Source organism: Lycorma delicatula, chromosome 4 (genome assembly GCF_047948215.1).
Source record: "Lycorma delicatula isolate Av1 chromosome 4, ASM4794821v1, whole genome shotgun sequence".
In the NCBI taxonomy this organism is placed as follows: domain Eukaryota; kingdom Metazoa; phylum Arthropoda; class Insecta; order Hemiptera; family Fulgoridae; genus Lycorma; species Lycorma delicatula.
In genome coordinates, this window is record NC_134458.1 from 121,839,601 (window position 1) to 121,863,452 (window position 23,852).

The 23,852-nt window shown below is 27.8% G+C and overlaps 1 protein-coding gene across 1 annotated transcript in view; it reads left to right on the forward strand.

The window, feature by feature from the left end:
• LOC142322708 (kinesin-like protein KIF12) overlaps positions 1 to 23,852 on the forward strand; it is a 180,863-nt gene that overhangs the window by 123,305 nt on the left and 33,706 nt on the right. The window contains exons 9-11 of the mRNA XM_075361785.1: positions 6,990 to 7,108; positions 12,583 to 12,687; positions 16,494 to 16,608. Coding sequence (XP_075217900.1) covers positions 6,990 to 7,108; positions 12,583 to 12,687; positions 16,494 to 16,608 — 339 coding nt within the window. The remainder of the gene's footprint in view (positions 1 to 6,989; positions 7,109 to 12,582; positions 12,688 to 16,493; positions 16,609 to 23,852) is intronic.

Below are 23,852 nucleotides of genomic sequence, written 5' to 3' on the forward strand. Positions count from 1 at the left end.
ATATATCATAAGTGGTACTTATCTTCATTGGCTCCAGAGTTACAGCCAAATGAAATTTTAATTATTGAAATATTTGACTCTTACAAGAGGAATGCACATCGGTACGAATCAGACTTCATCTCCTTTTTTTTTTAACTTTTTTTTTTAATTTAAATATATTAATTTATTAATAATTATTAACCTGTGATTGTAAAAAAAGTTTTACGGTAAATAATAATACAATAACAATAAAAAAATATCAGAAGTTATAAATGAAATAAAATTTTATTTACTTTTCATTTTAAAAAAAAATGTGTATATGTAATTTAATAGTTGTACAAGGAATGTGGTGTCTACATCATTTTTTTTTTCTTGGATTGAATTATAAACATTTAATTTGTAAATTATTCTTTTACATTACATAAAATGTGTGTGTGTGTGTGTGTGTGTGTGTGGGGGGGGGGCATGTGCGTGCGCATTGAATACTAAAATCACACTACTTCCCTTCCGAGATTGGAAAGAGTCATGTATTTTCTAACTTTTTAAGCAATCGGAATAATTAAAATTGTTTTATAAAAGATTACTTCAGATATTAGTGTTATATATTCTTACTTCAGATCATTTTTTTCTGTTATTCTTAGTCTGCTGTTTTAGTATAGCTCTAGCTGCAGTAAAGTAGATCTATAGATTTATCTATATACTAAAGTAATGATCCAGATTTTTCCAGTAAGCATCACAGTTATTAGCTTAGACCTTTTGCTCAACTTTAGATTAAAAAAAAAAGTGTCCTTACATACAATATATTTTTGTGTTAACATGCAATACTATCAACACACTAAGCCCAAGATAGTCATCATCTCAGCAACAATGTTTTCAGTTAGCAGATGTACAGGCATGGTTGCAGATGCAATCCAAGATACCTGTCCAGCAAAGATATGGTCAAGGATGAAAAATGGAAAAAGTATAGGAAGAAGTGATCAACCATTAAAGAGTATGCTTCAGGGGATCAGAATAATTGGGACAGTTGGGTCTTGTCCAACACCATGATATAATATTAACAAAAAGAGATATTTTTAAAAGGATATATATATTCTTCTAAAATATAATATTAGTTGGAGCTACTTCAAAAATGGTAAAAGCAGGCTTTCAGGATATAAAAATGGGTTGTCACATTTTTGTTTCACGCCAAAAATGATTAATGTATACCAATTTTTACAAAATTAAAAATTGTAAAATTTTCATGTGTTTGTGTTTAAAATACCAAGACATTTTATTTTAAAAAAAATAACAATATTAACTTATATCAAATTAGATAACTATTTTCATTTTAAACAACATAATATGTATACTTTCATCTGAAATATATTATATCCTGGGGCTACCAAAAGAATCAATGAGTTTTCAGGATATGAAAATAAGCTGTCAGATTTTTGTTTGTTGTGTGGGATAGTAAATGTGATTCATGTGCATCCATTTTTTAGTAAATTAAAAATGTTGATATTTCTTAGCATTTGTATTTGCAGATGTTCAGCTTCAAATTATAAATAAGTAGTCATTTGTTTCTAAAAATTCTACGTTTGCATGAAATCAGATAAAACATATTTTCACATTACACATATATGACTACTGAGATAGGCCCATGTTTCAGTTATTAGGAAAGGATCATAATATGTTTTAGTTTCAATTTTTAATACCCTACTCTATAATCAAAAGATCTTGCAGTCAGTTTATTTAAAATTAAATTAAAATATTGCTTTTTACAAATATATTATTACAGTGTTGATAAATTTTCAAACAGTACTAATTATATGAATATGAAATTTCAATGTATTTGTTTAATTTGCACTTAAATGCATTCTCAAAAACAAAAATTTGTCAATCAATTTTTGTTTCAAGTTATGTTATTTATTTATTATCTATACATAATCTATTGTTATTTTCATATATTTTTTACACATATAATATGGACTAATAGTTTCTCTTTCTTATTCATTAATTTTGTATTTGTAATGTTCTGATCAAGGGTTTCCATGAATTCCTAGATAGTTGCCAAATTTTAGACCAGTTGCTCTTTGTTATCTGTGAAAAGTACACCATCCTTCCTGACATAATCTATAATTATGTATTAATAATACTAAATACTAGATACAATATAAGAAAAAAATTATCAATAATTAGCATTTCCAAGAAGTTCTCATTATCAGCATAAAATTCATACATTATAATAAAACATATTAAGTTAAATAAAAATGTTTTCAAAATCAACTTAATTGGCTCATTCTCATTGCTTATAGTTTACTACTATCACTACCATGGCAAATAATTTAATATGTTTTTATTATATGCATGTATTTTACGATAATTCATGCTGATCATGAGAGAACTTCTTGAAGGTACTATGTTTTCTTATACTTTACTATATTGTGTCTGTTGTTCAGTAACATAACCATTTTCAGTTTAGTAATATATAATATTTTTTTATAAATTAATATGTAATATTATATTCTGACCTGAATAAAATACTTAATTATTTAATAAGAATAAAATAATTTATCTTATTAATTGTATTCATTATGTTGAATTTGAGAGTAGGGTATCATGACGGATTGAAATTCAATCCTTTACAAACTATGTTAATACATACTTAATAAGATGTCTGTTAGTTCTACAGTTGAATTATGTTATTACGCTTCATTTCAGTTATTCCCTTTTTGTTCTACCATAAAGGATAATATTTCTAAGCAATGTTTTCTTTATTTCAGTTGTATCTGAGTTTAAACTCTAATAGTTTTTAATTAATTCAATGAAATATTTCCCTGTTAATTATGTTTATAGTTTATTTTGTACAATTAAAGAAAATGTTAATGTAAGTAATTCTTATTTTAAATTTATTATATTTGTATAAAGATTATTATTTAATTATATATATATTAATTACTTTACTGAAATTAATCTTTTTAAGATTCATATTATTCCTTTGTACTCTTAAATTATATTTAAATTCTATTAAATAAACCACCTAGTACAGAATATTGAGAAAAGACCTATTATTACCTTAATTTTTCTTGAAAGTACTTTCACTGGATCCTGCATCCTCAGCCATGTTGAAATAATTCTGTTATTGCATAATAAAAATAAAAATACTAACTAAAATAATAATAAAATTAAATATATTAGAAAGATATTACATATATAAATACAACCAAAATTTCACTTTGATAAATTACCAGTGTTTGAGGGATACATTCTTATAAAAAACTGCAGCAGTTGTATAATTTAATATGCAATTATCATTATTTTAGTATTTTTATTTTTATTATGCAATGACAGGATTATTTCATTCATGACTAAGGATGCGGGATTCTGCAAAATTACTTTCATGAAAAATTAAGACAATATATGTCAACTCAGTATTCTGTACTAGGTTAATAGAATTAGTTTTATGTGTATTTTAAACTAGTTTAAGCTTAGGAACAATATTTTTGTTGAAAGTTCAAAAATTGTATAATTAATATTCTTTTTATGGTAAAAAAGAATCTATACATACCCCAATTGTTTCATTTTTCTTTGATTTTTAAAATTTTTTTACATTCTATGTAAATATGAAAAGAAAAGCCTTAAAATTTTAATTTGTAATGGAAATATTAAATGTAATGAAATATTAAAAATTATTTTCTGTACTGAATTGTAGTTTATGTAATTCACTGTTTCATAATAGAGAGTTTCTTTGAGAGCAGTCCTTTTATAAGCAGAATAAAGATGTCATTTGTGGAATATCACCTGCATTTCAGTGAGCTTGGCATTTAATTGTTTAATTTAATTTAGTTGGAATACTGTTTCCATTTTGATATGGAACTGTATATTTGATTCTATGAAGAAGACAATGGAAAGCCACTTCACTTCATACTTTCTTTTATATGCTTGGTGCGGAATACTTGTTATTCTTGAGAATGACTATGAGATTTTTGGGAGTAATTTTAAGACCCGTGTTTTACAAGCATCATCTACAATCACTTCTGTAATAGCATGTTACTGTACATACATAGAGAGAAAAATCTTGTTTCAACAATAAATCAAATCTAAAGAGAATTGTTTTAAATAAAAAAAAATCATATATGTTTGTTGGATTTATGGTACTATTAATATAAAAACATTTTAACTTGATATCAGTTGTTGTCAAATCATTGATAGCACTCTAGTGATGAACATTAGACTATTAGTTGTGGGGAGTAGTAATGAATATTTTTTGTAGTAAAGAATAATTCTTCTTAAACAATAATGAACTAGAGAAATGTTCTTTTTTACTTATTAGTTTTGCTATTGACATGTTTATTTCTTTTTAAGATTTTTTTTGCCAGTAATCATTGACATTAAAACTTAGGTAATATCCTTCCTATCAAATTTTGTTGCCCACCTAATAATTAAACAAATTAATTATTAAATTTAATAAGTAAAGAATGGAAGAAGTTTACTGACTTTGGTCCTCAGTCATTGAGCTCACCTGGCAGACATCATTTATAAATATTAACTTTGCTGTACTTATGTATTTATTATTGTACTTATTATAACTAAAAAAAAAAAAATTAAATACAAACTAAAACCTTATACAGATGTAGTGGAAGTACCTCTTCAACTGCCATTTATATTACTGTTTGGTGTCCAGAGAAGTATGTTTACAATTTTAATAATACAAAAATTATTTTTGGCATTAGCTAAATCTTCCACAATCAATTCTGTTTTGTACTTAAGTTTTGTTTTAGTAATTCAGTTTATTTTTTAGAGCTCATTCTGTTAATTTGGTAAAAGATGAGCATGATATAGATCTCATTCATGAGGTTCATTTATGTGAATGGTTGTGTTCACATAACTACTAGTATCCATGGAGTTTCACTCCCACCAATTCCAGATTTTTGATGTATGTAGTATATAATTATGTACCATTCTGAATGATTTGTAAATTTTGTTCTTTGTAAAATGTGTTCATATTTATATTTACGTAGAAAACTGGAATTTATGCAGTTAGGTTTTTGTTCTCGGAGGACTATGTTTATCAAGAGAATACATGTATTGTTCTTTTTTCTAAACACTTTTTTTAATCTTGTTATTTGATTTTTTGGCATGTTCTTTGCATATGGTAGTAAAACGTAATCTTTTTTTTTTCCAGTGTTTTCTGCTCGTATTTTCTTTATTTTGAGTAAGAGTGATTGGATTATTGTCTTTACATCTGTAGGTATTTGTGTGTGAACTTTTGGTGAATCATAGATAAGTTAGTAATTTGGAAATTGTGGCTCTAAAAGATAAGTGTGTATATGAGTTTAGATAATTTAAAGTATTATAAACAGATGTCGTTTTTTGGTTTTCCGTCTTTTTGAAATTGTATTTTTTTCATAATGGATTGATGTAGGAAATTTATATACAAATTTTAATATACCAAGTATATATATATATATATATATACAGTCAGTTCTATCATGGAGGGGTATAATATTTTATAATATGCCATATTTGGTAATCAAATAATAATTTTATTTTTATTTCATGATAATTTTTAAAAAAATTATCTTTCACACTGAAAAAACCTGCTTCAAAAGGTTATGGTTACTATTCTGATTTCTTGCTTTTGTTGATTTTTGTGTAGAATTTACATCATTGGTAAAGTTCTCATCAGGACATGGAAAAAGAAAAGATAGTACTTTCACATTAATAAGTTCTGAAATATTTGGATAGTAAAATAAGTCTAGTGAATAAATTTGTATTTGTCATTTACTACAATTGTTCCTCATATCACCTAGTTGAGATTAATTCTTATGACCAGCAGCATAAACAATTGAATTTTAGACAAAACAAATACGCTTATCTTAACAGTATGAATCACAATTTATACACAATGACACACCCACTATAAAAATTAATGAAGGAATACATGTGTGGTTAAAAAAGAAATTAATAAATACAAAAATTTAAATACTGTACCCAACCTGCATGTTATTATGCTGATAAATAAATTTAATAAATTCTATATTTAGAAAAAATTAAAGATATCAAAGTTATATGAAGTTTTTTTTTGAGTGATACAACTGATTAAAAAATGAATCTCATGACTGAAAAGTTATTCTAGAAGTAAAAACCCTAGCAAAGTCACACACTTGCTGTTTTTTAGCCATTTAATTCTGTTTAATTGAATTAAATACTCGACTATGTAAATTATTGTAATTTTCATCACCTAATTAATTCAACTTTGCTTTTTACAGTTGTATTATATTTTAATTGAATAAATCTGAAAAAATGGTATTAACAATTCAGCTAATCACTTTTGTTGTATTAGTATTACAGTTTTCTAATGTTGAGGTACTTTTTATTATTTAACAATGACTTTAGCTGCTATTCTGCAACCAAAATAGTTTTTTTTACACCTTTTTAATTATTTATTTTTGCTCTGACAGTAGTTGGCCTAAGAAAATGACAGCTTTTTATTTTTTAGATAAGTAGTATTGCTAATCTACAGATGTGGATAATCAAGAATACAGTATAATATTGTATTACACATGAAAGAACATTTGACTTCTGATACAGTAAGTTAATATAAAAATATTTTAATTTTTAATGGCAAATTAATTCATTTTTCAAGAAAGAAACCTTATCTGGATATAAACCAGATAACTAATTGCTTGTTGAAAGATATTCATATGATGATAATTGATTGTACTTTCATATTTAAAACATGATATACTAATCATTGAAAAGTTTCAAAAAATTATTTAGATGAAATATTATAATATTAGGTATACTGTGATTGCTCATGCTGCCTCTTTTTTATGTAGCTTGTAATTCATTTTTTATATGATCCTTTTTTTAAAATTACTAAAATAGTTAATGCAAAATTAATTAATTTTATTACTGTAATAAAATTAATTAATATTATAGAAAGCAAGATTTTTTTCACATTTTTCAAGTAACTCATGATTCATATTTTAAATTACCACGTTTTGATTTATTCTACTTTATTACAGGTTACTGCATTGCATCTTTAAGTGATTCTAAGAAACGTGGTGGTCATATTCCATATAGAGATAGTAAATTAACTAAATTACTAGCTGATAGTTTAGCTGGAAGTGGTGTTACATTAATGGTAAGCTAAGAATCAGTAATATAAGTAATAATTTTATTTATTTTTTATTATTATATCCTTTAGAATAGATTTTAAGCCCATTTACAAGTTAACAGTTTCTCAAATGTATCATTGTCAGGATGGAATTACTTAGGGTAATTTACTGAATCTCAACAATCAAATTTTATTGCTAATGGAGTCAGGCATTTAACCATTTTAAAAGTAATAATGGTTGAAGCACTTTAAAAATGCTTTAACCTACCGTGCTACATTGCTGAATAGCAGATTACACTCGGGAACAAAAAATAATTTTTTTTTGCCTCGGGAAGAAACATATGGGATTCTGATAGTATTTTTTCTCCTGAATTCAAATATGATATCGGTTTTTCCCCATCACAAAAGGTTTCCGAAAGACAGGCATTTATATTTTCAAACATTTTAATACTTTTGCATTCTTAACTATACAATATTCAAACATTTGACTCACCTAGAAAGTAAGACATGACCATTTTCTGCTATATTTCATCTGTGGAGCATCCCTCTTGATGGTCCAACAATAATCAGCCAGCATATTAGGATTCCATTTACCTTGATGCCTCTTTTCCATAGCTGAAATTTCCTGATGAAAGTGTTCCCTGTGCTCATTGCTCACTGCACCAATATTTTCTGAGAATAAATCTAGTTGCAAGTGCAGGAAGTGTACTTTTAAGGACATATTACAAACCAAATTGTTATAAGATCGTTGACAGTATCACAGTAATTTTCCGCCTCTTGATTTCCCAAAAACTCTGAATAACAATTTTGAATGCTTGCCAAGCTGCTTTCTCCAGTAGATTCAATAGTTCCTCAAGCTTTTCTTCATGCATTAGTGATCGTATTTGTGGACCCACAAATATTCCTTCTTTAATTTTTGCATCACTAATTTTAGGAAACTTCTGTTTTAAGTTTATGAAACCAGGAGTATTGTCCATGGCCTTGACGAAATTCTTCATTAATCCTAGTTTGATATTTAACAGTGGTAGTTGCACATTTTTAGGATTACACAATGGGTCATGTTTCACACTTTTCTGTTCAGGAATGAGTGATTCGCGTTTAGGCCATTCTTTTCTAAAGAAATGTTTTTTCTGTCTCTACTATCCCATTCACACAAAAAACAACAGTACTTTGTGTAACCAGGCTGCAGACCAAGAATAAGTGCAATTACCTTCAAATCACCACAAATATTCCATTCATACACTGCATATTGAAGCTTTTCCAATATAAATTTAAAGTTTTAATATTTTTCTTTCATACTAGCAGAGTGAGCCACAGGTACTGATGGAAATTTATTGCCATTATACAGAAGCACAGCTTTTAAACTAACTTTAGAGTCAATGAACAAGCACCATTCTGCTGGGTTATGTTCATTACAAAGTGTCTCTACAAGAGATGGTGTCATTACAAAACACTAAGCCATTCAGAAAAATAATCTTTAAATTCAGAATGACGATTACAATAAGTACATATCTTTGTATTCTTTAGAAGAAGATTCCATCCTTTTAGCTAGGAAGGAAGCATTTCAGACTGTTTTTTGGATAACTTTAAACGTCATATGAGGTCGTTAAGATTTGCTTGAGTCAGTAAATGAGGCTCAGATGAACTGCTTTGTTCAAACATTGTATCACTAGAATCTGTTTCTTTTTTTTTCGTATTTCCATCAGACTCTGAGCTCTCTTCATCTAATGTTATATTCTGGAGACTTTTGTATGGGCAATTCTTCAGAGTGTGGAACTGGTCTCATTGCAGATTGCAAGTTAGAGTACACCACTGTATGTTTTGATTTTTATGTAATCCCTTTAATGTTTGTTAAGCAGAAATAACAGTCAGAAGAGTTCCCTCCAAATCATAGGGATAGCAAATTGTATCTGGCATGTGCCATTTTTCCATGCAGTGAGAAGCCTAGAACACGATAAACAGCAGATATGTGGGGCCCAGGCCCTTGTTTGGTCCCTGACTTTACACCCAAAATAAAGTTCATAACACTTTTTTACTAATGGAGTAAGGTTTCACCTTTGGGACATGAGCATCACTTCACCACATACTTAACAAAACTTGTTACGATGATTTAAACATACTGTAGACATTTTGTAACTAACAACTAATTAAAAGATACAAAGTTGTAAATATTTAATACACAATTATTCAGACACACAAAACACTAAGAATGACATGTTTACTGGTTCACTACTATCTCATAACTGACATCGTTCTGATGAATGTGAGCTACACTAGATCACGTTATACATGTCTGAACCTGCGCAACAGTAGGAACGCTAACCTCTGAGTTAGCTCATTTGGTTCCATCATATTTACAATGCTTAAGGAGCTTTTACTTGACATTGGATAAATGGACGAAAAAACGTTTTAAAATATTTAAAAAAATTAAAATAACAGAAAAACTGTGGGCAATGGAGAAATTCCAAATACATATTTGAAAACATGATAAAAAACTGCATCTATTGGTAGTTGTGAGACAAATATCATGTTGACCAGTGTTATATCAGTGAGTGATATTAGCTGCATACCAGACTGATATTTAAAAAGGGTCTTTAAAAAAAATCATGGTATTAGTAAAATTGTAACAGGAATAATGAATGCAGTGCAAATTCCAGATGTGAAAAAAATGCTTTTTCATGTTAAAATTAATCCACTTTTTATTTCCTTGTATGAACTAAAGGAAATACTGTGACTGCAAAAAATTTTGGTTTTCAGATTTCAACGAAAGTATCCATTTTGACCATCCCTCAGTCCACTTTGACTAGTTTCAGCATGACATCTGTATGTATGTATGCGAGGTAGATATGTATGTACATACGTTCATACATATCTACCTCACAAAACTCAAAAACGATTAACCATAGAATGTTGAAATTTTGGATTAGGACTGTTGTAACATCTAGTTGTGCACCTCCCCTTTTGATTGCAATCGACTGGACCAAAAGTGTCCAAAAAAAGCCCAAAATCCAAAAAAAAAAATTGGATTTTGGACTTTTTCTTAACTGCAATAATCAGCCCTCATTGAGAGCTTTCCAACGATATATCACAAGTGGTACTTATTTCATTGGTTCCAGAGTTACAGCCAAATAAAATCTTAATTAATTAAGCGTTTTTGATTTTTGCAAGATACATACGTATGTACAGGCGTCATGCCAGAACTAGTCAAAATGGATTCAGGGATGTAAAAATGAATATTTCTGTTGAAATCTGAAAATCGAAATTTTTCGCGATCACAATACTTCCTTTACTTCATACAAAGAAGTAAAAAACATGAAAAAAAATCAGAGTAAAATAAAATTTTATGTTCCTATGTATATAAAAAAAGTATAAATGTATATAAGTAATAAAAATGTATAACACAATTTAATAGGTGTCCACATCAGATATGGTGAAACGTCTGATTATTTAATATTAATTGAAAATTATAATTTAAAATCATTTTAAAATTTTTATGTACTTTTCATTTAAAAAAAAGTTGTGTATGTGTGTAATTTAATAGGCATACAAGGAAGTCATGTGGTGTACACATCAGATTTTTTATACAGCATTTTAGACTACACCATTGTATAATAATTCCAAACTTACTTTGCAATTATTGTAAATTTAATTTTTTTAAATTATATGAAATAATTAACTAATCATATTTGTTCTGTTTTGTTTTTTTTCTAATATTTGCCTATTTACACTGTTTTTTGTTTGTAATCATAGCTGATTAATTTTTTATTGACATCCCAGCTGATTTAAAATAAAAGCACAGCACACTGAAAGAAGTGAAGGTGTGGAATATATTTTATTTTGTTAACTACGGTAACAATATTTGACACCCCATCACAGTTCCTCAATGATGAATAAAATGTCATAGCTTATGAAAATGTCATACCTCACTGGGATTCAAACTCAGAACCTTTTTACTATTTTGCCACGGAGGATGAGAAAACTGACCAACAGTAATTGTGGTAATTTTAAACCAATTAACTCTTCATCATTTAACACAAAACACTTTGGTATGAATAAATTTCCTGTGTATGTATTAATAGTAGTCAACATAGATATTAATTTAGAATTGTAAAATTTTACAATGACCAACTAAAATTTTGCTATAAAATGTTTTTAAAAGCTTTCTTCAAAACAACATTAGTCTTTGCAGTCATCTTCAATGAATGTGCTGCTGTACTCATACTGGCATCAGCTGATGTTACTGATGGCAGTTTTTTTTTTTTTGAATTAGGCACACACATATTTAGAAAAAGATGGAAAGGTGGATTTGAATTGTGTCTTATTAGAAAACGTTAATTTCATTTAGTTTATCATTTACAAAATATAAATACATAAAGCACACCTAAAGCAAACAAAAAGCATACAACATTTAACTAAATGGATACATTATATGCACTTTTTGATCACAATTTTAATACATGTTGCCTAATTAGAAAAAATGCCAGGGATTGCAATAAAAGCTAATATGACAGCATTACCAATCACTTAAAAGTTTTGCAAAGATGACTAAAAATGTTTAGAAGTAAGTTTTTAAAAATGTTTATAATAAAATTTGGTGCAGTTTTTCTTTGTAAATGTTTATATTTTAAAATTTTTATGAATCGTAAACAATAAAGCTTCTGCTCGATTTCATCATTTTTTTATACTTATATAAAAATTGTTTTTTTTGTATTTGCATATTAGCACAGTCCAATAGCCAATAACATGCTGGTCAGGTTTATAACCAGTCACATACATTTTGTACCTACATCATTAAACATTTTACTAAATCTATACAGTTCAATACATTATACCATGTCGTACATAAATGTCACATCGTACTACAACCCCAAAAAAATTATTCAAAAGTATGTATAATAAATTGTATTAAAAATAACACCATATAGCTTATTAATAAAATAGACAAAACATATTTTCAGCATGATTATCATATTAACTCCATCAACAGTAAATGATGGGATGCCTCATAGGAAGACCCATAGACAGTAGATTGGTTATGGATTTGTATAACTTATGTGGAGGAGAAAGCTCAAACAATGGTTTTAATTATCCATTACTTATTAAAACTACTTTTAATTTTTCCTTTGATTTTTTTAATAAAATCAGTGTTTTACACCCAAACAATATAGGAGTGCCTTTAGTCAGTATAAAACTGTAATCTTTTTCTGTTGTACCTTCTTATCTTTCTGTAAAATCTTTCCATTGCCATTTTTGTTTATTTCTTTTTCCTATAAATCTTTTGTTAGCATAATTGTTGTAAAACATCTACTTTTTTTTATTTATCATTCTTCATTAAGTGATTGGTGTATAGTTTCCTGATAATATTAAGTTTTGTGAATATTCTCCAACTACTAATCATTGTTGTAGTTACTCTACTTGTGATGTGTTATTTTGATTTACTTTATTGCCTTATTACAACTTTTGAAATAAGAAAAAAAACTGATTTTGTAACATTGTTACAGATTGCTTGTATATCACCAGCTCGCTCTAATTTGACAGAAACACTAAATACCTTGAGATACGCAGCCAGAGCGAAGAAAATACGTACAAAACCAATCATTGTTATGGTTTGTATAATTAATTATCCATATAAATTATATTTAATTACAAAATACTATAGTTTAGCAAATGAAAGAGTGTACCTGACCTTAGACTTCAATAATTCTCAAAAAACCATCAGAAAAAATATAGTATATACCAAATCAAAGCTTGTTCCTTTCCTTATTAGCTTAAAAGAACTTTTTCAAACAACAATGAATGCAGCAATTACACTCTCAAGGAAAATGCAGGAGACAAAATTCTCTTCTAGTACTGCAGAATGTGTGGTTAACATATTATATTAAAATATGTACCCCTATCTTAATCCTCATAAAGTTTCAATTCAGTTTATCCAATATTTTACAATTGTGGGCCTTTAAAAAATATTTATCTCCTTGTCCTGCTACAGTATCAAAATGATTTTGTCATATTAATATATAGTCTTACAATATAAATTCAGAAATTTAACCCATTGATAAATTTAGACTAGTTGTTAAAAAGAAAGAGAATAAAAAAACTATATTTATTTCAAAACTTTCCTTCAGTGGTCTGTTCTGATGTAAGAGTGTGACTTCCCCAGGTTAAAGATGCAGTCATTGCCCAATTGCCCAATAATAAATACAATTTGCTATATTATTAATCACATATAACTGCTTGTATATCTATTTTTTTTTTTTAATAAGTTCTTTACAGACTAATGTAGAAAGGAACATGCTATGTTTTGGAATTTATTGCTTTCTTTATGATTTATTGAGAAATCATTCGTCTAAGATCAGGTGGAATCCTTTCATTTGTCAGAATATAATTTTATTCGCAGTTTTCTGAATGAGTTATTCAATATTGACTATAACTACATTTATAAATAAAAATGTTTTTAAATAATTTATTTTAAATAGTAGTTTGTAGATATTAATATTAATTTTTATAACCATAATTATCTTTAATACCACTTATAGAGATGCATGTTAATGAATCTACATTAATGCTAGATTTCAGTAAAGGAACTGACCATTGCTCCATAGCATTTTGAGCAGGAGCTAGCCACAATTCATTATTAGTAGCAAATTGAATTACTGTGCGTACATTCATTTATACAATAAAAGATTTAAAGAATTATCTTACGTTTAAAATGGTAGGGATGAATTTTGTGAAGGAAGGTAATAAAGTTTCTCTAAAGTAAGACCCAAATTAAAATAAAAAAACTATAAAATGGGCTGTAGGATGTAAGCTCTTTTGTCATTTTGGCATAATCCTTCATTATTAGGTTATACAAATTGTATAACACAATTTTATGTTCAAGCTACTTTTATTTTCTTTAACTCTCACAAAAAAAGATTGCTTGGTTTCTTAGTCTCATTACTAAGAATTTCTATGAAGATATTAAATATTAATAAAATTAATTAATTTATTGAAGTTTCATGTACTTACATTATACACATAATATTTAAGTTGATTTATAGACTTCTGTAGCACTGTTTTGATAATGGTTTATCATGAAACCTGTTGCTTATAATGTGATACTATAACTATCAGTTCATATTTAATGTCAAAACACCACATTACCTTGAAAATAAAAACAAGAGTTAATTATTTAAACAAATAAATTAATATATTATTAATGAAGTTCCTTGTGCTGTGTTTAATTTGATCATAATATACTTGTTCTAATTATCAGTTAATTGCAAGTCTTCTATTGGGTATTATGGTTTACATTCTTAGATTAATTACATATTGTGGAAATAGTTGGTCTTTTGTCAACATTTTGGCAAAGTCCTCATTTTAGATGCAAGATTGGCTTTTTGTACAATAGACAGATAGGAGACTGAAAACTTGTTTAATTCCATAGGCATAAAAAAGAGAGCCACCATTTCATCTTGCCCCCAATGAAGCTGTCCTGCCAGCAATTAGAGGTTACCAGAATAACAATCAGATGGATTCAAAGTGGCTGCTGACTCAATTCGTGGGCAGAATTTCAAGGATTAAAGAATAAGAGGCGGCAAGAAGATGGTTTACCATCTTGTCTGATAACATAACTTAATTCTAGACTTAAAACCTAATCATATGGAAAAATGTATTCTAATAGAAGAATTGTAGCAAAAACAAACCCGGAAATTAATTATACTGTTATAAACTTTATTTATGAAACGCCTATAAACAATGTGATTGTATTTCTTTGGTAAAAATAAACTAAAAATAATCATTTAAAAAAAATAGATTCAGTGAATATATGTTTGCATAAAACAATGCTAGCTAAATTTCCTATATATCTAAACACTTACTTAAAAAGAAACATACTATATTACTAATACTAAGGGCAGTTAAAAATTGCGAAATATAATAGTAGTAATATTGAATTAGAAAAAGAAATACATATGTAATAGTAAATATAAATTTATGATTCACAAAATTAATTATAAAGATGATAGTTAAAATGTTGCACTGATGAAATAATGTGATAATTTATATACCTCACGGTTCACTTGGTCATGATCGATACAAAACTTATTTTCAAACATTTTTGAACAAGATATGACATGTTAAGTGTCTCATGATGACTGTACATTTTGAAAAATATTCAAAATCAAAATTGTCACTTATGCTGCTTTGATGGTTCATTCATATATTATAAATAATTTTGAGAATTTTATCCTAAAGAATTTAAAAATATTAAATTATATTAAAGATTATACTTTCATTATTTATATTTTTGTTATGAATATCTGGAGTTCTCCAGATATCCCATGCAGCTTTCTGGATTCAGGGCCCATAAGCAGCCGCATCCCTTGTTCGTGAGTGTGGCCAGGTGTAGTCTTGTACAGACTCAGCCGACCATATCTGAGACATGTGGTTAATTGAAACCCAACCACCAAAGAACAGCATATGCAATCTAGTATTCAAATCTAAATAAAAACAACTACCTTTACTGGCATTCGAACCTGAGAACTCTCAACGCTCATTATGTTTGCTGCCTTTTGTGTGAGACTTATTATTGCCTTTTGAATTGTTGGTTTCATTGTCAGAGCATAAAACTTTATGTGATCTGAGAGACATAATTTAGGTCCAAAAATGGATAGACTAATTTGGAAAAGCTAGGAGGGAGGTGAAAAATGGCTTCCCAGTGGTTTTCCAATGCTTTTTCAATAACTCAATATACTATTGCATATCAGTTAATCAAGCCCATAAAAGTGCAGATGATACTCAATATTCAGCCCTGGTAAGTGACATCTTTACTTTGTTTACCATAAGGCTTGGCTGAATAGTGAACATTCCTGTCAAAGAAAGCAACTCTGATGTCTCTTATACCTCACCAGCTTTGTATATCACTCAACTATAATGAAAATTGGGGATATAGTGTAAAACAACAAATTAATATTTCTCATTTTGTCAAGAAACTGTGGTCTGCCTCTACTACTTGGGGAATCTTTAAAAATATTACACAATAAAAATATGAAATAGTGTAGGCATATAATTACAGCTGTGTTTTTTATGTGTATTTAATGTTTTTAAAGTTTTATACACCTACTACAAAATTTATGTATAATTTGAAATAAAAAATATTTAAGAAAAGCAATTACAGGAGTAACAATCTCTTACTTTTCAATGTAAGTGTTTAAAGTTATAAACTATTAAAGAATTTTTGAAATCATTTAAAAAAATAATTAACAGTTCTCTTTTATTTTATACCATCTCTTTAACATCTTAAAATCATTTTTAATGATTTTAAAATGATTAAAATCAACCTTTTTAATTTTTGAATATTGTTTTTTTTTTTAAGGAATATTTTATTGTAAAAATGAAGGTAATTAATAATTAATTGTGGTTTATTTTATTCTAGGATCCACGCGAAGCTTTAATAATTAGTTTGAAACGAGAAGTATCAGCATTACAAAATGAAAATGAACATTTGCGTCATGCACTGCATTTAGCAGCTGATCCCAACAGGTTGCTAGGTAACATTATTTATAAGCACCTCACTATTAGCACTGCAGTACTGTTGAATTCAAATATATATGTAAAAGATTCCTGGCATTTTATGGATATCATTATACTGTATGTATAGTAATTTAACAGTGTTACTATATAATTAAGGTCAGAATGTTTTTGATTGATCTCTACTTTCTGCACTGCCTTAAAATACAGGCCGACTTTTGTGTTAACTACATGTACTATTGTATATATCACACTTTATTTCATTTATCAAGATCATTATATCCTACTTTAGCAGTGGAGATTGCCTCAAGTTTTAGAAATAAGAATTTGAGCAAAGTTGAAATGGTTGTTTTTTTCATTTTCTGTTTTTAAATTTTATTAAGATTATTAACAATTTATGATTTCCAGATGGTTTCCCAGATAATTATTTCTACAATAATATGAAAAGAGTTCTAAAAATAAACAGATATATAATTTAAAACTCTTACTGTAACATACATTTGGGTATTTTGTATAAGAATTAGAAAGTGACAGTACCCACTGTTGTGATTCATGGCGTAACTATAAAATCTCTGTTAAAATATGGGAAATCTTCAAAATGTGTAGAAATATGAGTCTAGTAGATCTTTTAAGTACTATTATATAGTTCCCTGGGAAAATATTTCTGAAAAGTTCATCTTGAGGTGTATTTCCATGTACAAGATCTGTTCAGAAAATAATTGAACATTTTTAATTACATGCCAATGGAGATATTTAGTGAAATGTGGTTGGCAGCACTGTGTTCCACATAACCTCCTCTGTAACTACATGTTCTTGGATTGTTGATATCTCACTTAGTTTCTTGTTATTGTTATTTGAGTGAAATGTGTTTAAGTGCCTGTAGTGATTTTCATAACATGCGATTTTCAGGAGCAACAATATAACATAAAATTTTGTGTGAAACTGGGGAAAACTTTCACAGGGACATTTCAACTTTTGAATCAAGCTGACAGAGATGACGCTCTAGGTCGTATGCAATGTTGCAAATGGTTTTCACAATTTAAAAGTGGTTGTTAGTCAGTTGAAGATGTCTTCGACCAGGAAGGCCTTTGACTTCAACTGATGACACCCACATTCAGAAAATCAACAATCTGGTGCATGCAAATTGCCTATCATCTGTCAGAGAACTTGCAGAAGAGGTTAGAATCCCAATTGAATCATGCCGTGACATTTTGACTTAAAAATTGAACATGCATCGAATTGCAACAAAGTTTGTTCCTCATTTGATAACCAAACAGCAGAAAGGACATTGAGTGGACATTTATTGGCAACTTCTTGAACAAGCCAGTGATGATGAAACATTCATGCAAAGGATCATAACGGAAGATGAAAGCTGGTTTTACAGCTATGACATTGAGACAAAAGTTCAGTCATCATAATGGATTGGCAAAGGATCTCCACGTCCCAAGAAAGAACGTCAGTCTCAATCCAATGTCAAAGTGATGTTCTCTGTTTTTTTTCAATTTTAATGGAATTATACATTTTGAATTCTTGCCTCAGGGTGAAACAGTGAACCATGCATACTATCAAGGTATTTTACAATGGTTATGTGAAAAATCCACAAAAAGAGACCAGAGTTGTGGCATGACAACTCATGGTTCCTTTACACAACAATGCGCCCACACCCAGTGTTAATTTGTCAATTTTGTGCCTAAAATCAGATGACTGTCCTCCCTCAACCTCCCTATTCGCCAGACCTGGCTCCTTGCAATTCTTTCTTAATTCTGAAATTAAAATCAATGATGAAAGGATGCTGTTTTGAGACTGTTGATGACACTGTTGTTGGCTGTTGATGTTGAATTTCTTTTTTAAAGGAAATTTGTCATGGACCTTAAAGGTGATTTCAAATAAAGCTATCCAGGACTGCCTTATGAATTGGAGACACCATTAGGGAAAGTGTGTGAATAGGGGAGGGGAATATTTTGAATGGTACAAGGACCAATAATCTGCAAAATTAATAATAAAGATTAAAAAAATAAAGTCAGTTATTTTTTTAACAGACCTCAAATTTAGAAAAGTTTAAACTAAATTTCTTCCTAGTGATATACAAGTAAAACCTTTTTTTAAAAAAAGTTAAAGTGCCTTTTGCAACTTCTACTGCACTGTAAATAATAAAATTAGGCTGGACAGTGTGGACACAAAATTATAAAAATGTCTGTTGATTGTTAATCATTGTATACACATTCTCTTCTAGAACATCAGTTTGCAAGCACCTTTTCAACTATCTGTTGTATTAAATACAGTTAAATGTGAATGAAAAATAAATAAAAATTATTGAAAAATAATTATAAGTTTGTAACCCTGGATCTCTATGAACAAGATTCCAGTAAAATTAATTACAATATTAATGAGCAAAATCAAATTATTTCAGTTTTTTTTTTTATGCAAACCAGAAATAAATGTTTGTGCATTGTGTTTAGGTAGATGATTTCCCAGTAATAAGTAAATGTTATTCAGTTCCCTGTTGTGTTAACCATGTATGAGCCATATTTATGCTTATTAGTATAAAAATATTATTTCCTTACTGTTTAAAACGTATAAGAAACTTCTGTAAAATATGAAATTCAGTATAGGCCAAGTTTTTATTGTAAAAAAAAGTTAGCCATGCAGAAATTGTAGAAAGGTAAAAGTGTTATTTGGTTTTAAGATTATGAGTGAATCAACAGTAAGAAAATGGTCAATTTATGTTCTGTAAAGATAGCTGAAGCAAATATTTTGTAGTGAAATTTGTGATGATAAATAATTCACTATTAATGATAGATTTTTCGATTTCTCATATTTTTATTTCTCTCCAACACAAAATTATCAATGAGCTTCTTGGGTGTAAAGAATTTTTTCTAGATGATTACTATCTTAAGAAAAAAGAAAACAAAAAATGGTACCAGCCTAAGTAACATTTATTACTGATGGTTATTAGCCAATTTTATCTACTGTCTTTCTGTCAAATATCTCTAACTGCTAAACATTTTACCACTAACTGTTAAACAACTTTGGGTGCAGTTCACTTACTGCACCCAAAGTTGTTTAACTATAGTATTATGTGGGTGGTGGTTTATCAAACAAAGACTGTGATTGCTGGAATTTATTTTAACTCCTTCAGTTTCCAAGATGCTATTGCTAAAGATTTTTCAAATGTCATGGACCCATCTGGTTATAAGAATGTTGTTTACTCTTTTATCCACTGCCTTTCTGTCAAATATCACATGAAAAAATGATTGATATTTGCTATTTATTCTCTGCCATGACTTTTATATTATAATGCATCTGTAATTAATTATCCTGAAAAAATTGTGCTACTTTTTTCCTGAAATAGCTGTGGAATATAAGGAACTGAGTTTTTAATTTACAAAACAAGAGGTTTATGGTGTAGACAGTTATTAATTTTATTTATTTTAATTAAAAATATTTAAAACAAAGAAATATTTGGGTCCTGCCCAAGATAATAAATCCAGTTTGTGGAAAAAATACAATATAACATTTGTAATTGTGGTAATCCAAACATTTTTATAAAAAGGCTTATGAGTCTTTTTAATTTTTATATTGAGTACAATTATCTATCTTTCTTAGCTTCATCATAATTAAATCACAGGTTGATGCGTTTTGGATATACTCCATTTTCAAAACTAAATGTACTAACACTTTGTAAGGCTTTGGCATTAGGTCACTCCTCTTACCCCACTCAAATCATATACATACATTTTCTGGTGGGTCTTTCTTCCTGTTCTTTGTTATCTATTGGTTACATTTCATCTTTATTTTATAATTACCATTTCTTGTTCTGAGCAAATTAAGATTCTTAAAGTATCCACTTTATTATTAATCTGTTCATTTATAATCATTTTTTCACTATTTTTAATTTAAACATTTTTCTAAATTTTTTTCTAATCCAAAAAAAGTTTTGAATTAAGAAAATTATTAAATTAAGAAATAGTGGAAAAATGATTAATAATCAACAGAAGTTTTATTTAAGAATCTTAATTTGCTTAGAACAGAAAATAGATAATTATAAAATAAATAGATGGAGTGTAATCGATAGATAACAAAGAACAGGAAGAAAGTCTAGCCAGATTTTCCCACTATGTATGTCTGGGGACTTGAGTGGGATAAGAGGCCTGACGTAGTGTTATTTAAATCCTTACAAAGTAGAAGTAAGTTTTGAAAGTGGAATATATCTGAAATGTATTAATGTGCAATTTAATTTTTATGATCTTAGCAGAAAAAAAAATGTTTTAATAATAATTTTAGAGTTTTTTATATAGGAATAGTCTTACTTCCTTGAGAAATTCCTTTCTCTCCAAAATACTTATTAGTTTAGAATTAGATTTAAACCAAATTACACATCCTCTATTCAATCATGATTAACCAGAGAATGATGTAAAAAAAAACACAATTCTACCAAGTTTGCTCTAGATAGATTGACCATCTCGTTAGTTACCTATCAAAAAATGAAAGCAGCACATTACTGACCAAAGTTTTTTATGTTAACCTGCTTAAATATTGCAGGAAGTCAAAATATAAGCTTCCTTGTTTAGTTACTGACAATGTATGACTTAGAGCAAATTGATTCTTAGTTGACACTTAATTTAGAGGTTTACTAAATAGAGCAGCTAGCCAGTTACTAGCCATCTTCTTCTGTTGTAGGTTGTTAATTATGGTGACAACTACTGTTTGTATACAAGTGCAGTTGGATTTGTTATTTTATTTATATGGCCAATAGGATGCTCCCATTTAATCATTGCAAAGTTGAAGTAGTTTATAGCATTCATGTAGTGAAAAAGTAGTGGTTGCAAGGCTGGTGTCATAAATTTTATAACAATCAAGTGAATGTAATGAACAAAGGAGTCTTTCCACATTATCTGATCTAATCCTGGCAGTCACAGATTTATGTGGTTTATGAAGAAAAATCTAATCTTTTATATGACACAGTCTGGGATTTTTTTATAAAATGGAGCTTGAAAATTGAAATTATTCCCTTTGGGCAGAGCACAAGAAACACCATATGAGTATGTTCATAACCCATCTTCTCCAATTTAAGGAAGGTAATAAATTCATGGAACAAACAATTACTGGTGATGTAACATGTGTTTCCTAATATAATCTGCAGTTAATTATATAATAATTTCCACTTACCAACTATTTTTATTATTATGTCTGAGCGCTTTCAGATATTAATCCATCATCAGGAACATTTATATGTTATGGATTATAATTATTTCCTTCACAAATTAATATATTAGATGAATTTTGAATTTTTTAAAAACAAAAATTATAAATACAACAATTGATTGTCAAAATGTAAAAATAATGTCAATGTTGTCCGTCATGTCAGTATGAAGCTCCCAATTGTTATGTTTATTAGTATGAATCGGTATAACCAACCTAAGAATCAATATTATTGTTTAATATTTGTTTAAATAATTATTTTCAAATTTTGTTTGTTCATTTTTCAAATTTTTATTATTTAAGTGTATGTAACATTTTCAATAATATTTGTTTTATGAACGTTATTGGAATATTCAAGAATATTAATAAATTATTTGGGTTGTAATTATGATTATTTTCTAAGATATGTATAGCAAAATTGGATTGTTCTTTATTTCCCGTATTTATACAATTAATGTGTTTATGGATTCTGATCGAAAAAGATCACTTTGTCATCCTGATATATTCCAAATCACAATTTGCACATTTTAAACTATATACTCCCTGTTTATCTAAATTAAATTTATTGGTATGTTTTATTATTCTAGTAGGATCTCTGTTATTTATATAATTAATTATTTTATTATTCGTTGTATATGCAGTTTTTAATTCAAAAGATTTAAATATTTTATTAAATTTTTTATAATTTATATTGTATTTAGTTTTAGCATATTTGAATCCGTTATTATTGTTTGTTAGTTATATAAATAATATAAGTTGTTGGTTATATAATCAATTTATATCGATACCAATGGACCATGATTAATAATAAATTAATATAATCTTGAGACAAAGAAAATCTCAATCTAAGGTGTGAGAGCAGAATGGACAAAATTGACTGAATCAACAAATTTTTATTTTTACCAAATTGGTTTTAATTCTTGGTTCTCATATCTAGAAACCAAGAAGTTTCTCTTGATTTATCGGGGATTTCCACCCTCATAAACTGAACATGTGACTGTAATGAAAAATATTGTTAAGTATTTATATTTTCAAAACATATGAATGCTTCTGTAAAAGAAATTATGAAAAGATACTTTAATTGGGAAACTTATTTTCTCACTTCCTCTCATATATGCTGTAACATATTTGCTTTTTCTTTAAAAACAAAAGAGTCCCTGAGGGTTGAGTCAAACTTTTTAAAGAAATATGATACCATACATGGAATTTTGTAGTCTGTATCCATCTAAATTATAAACATTCAGCCAGACCCTTATTGGGGTATTTTTATAATCATGAAATGTTACATTGTTACATGGATTTATGATAATTTCATATATAAACAATAACAGATGTTATGGAAACTTTAATTGTATATGCATTTACTTTACACTGAAAAAATAATTATCTTTTTGTTTTGGCTATAAAAGTGAAAAAAAAGTTTATTAACAGAATAATTATAATTACAAATTATCATAGTATATTTGTAAGTACATAGATGTATTTATAAATATACACATTCATATCACTAATTCTGAATCCTGCACTAGAATCTAATTAGTTGTTTAACTCAAAATTAATGTACATTTAAACAGGTTTTTATTAACTTCTTTATCATATCTGCCTGATATTAGTAAAATACAATTTTTATGTTTACTATTTTTTTATTACTGCAAAAACAACTGTAAAATTACTTTATCTGTTATTATTTTAAGTTCTGTTATGTGTTTCATGTAGGTTTATTTTTTTAACAGATGATTTTAGAATTTATATAGTTTGTGTTTTATTACATTATTTATCAGCTAACTACAATATTTAAAAAAAAATTAACTACAATTATTTTTAAAAATCGTAAAAATACCACTTACTGAAAAGAAGAAATTGAAGTAATGTTAAAAAAATTATATGTATTAACTTTGCATCAAACAGAAAAAAAACTGCAGTGCTACTACAAATAATAAAAACTACAACTATCTACAATATTTCACTAAATTCACTGACATAAATCAAAATGATTTATAATATACTTGTTCAAATAAGGAGAAAACAACAATGCAATAAATTTTTAAAGAGACGTATTCAG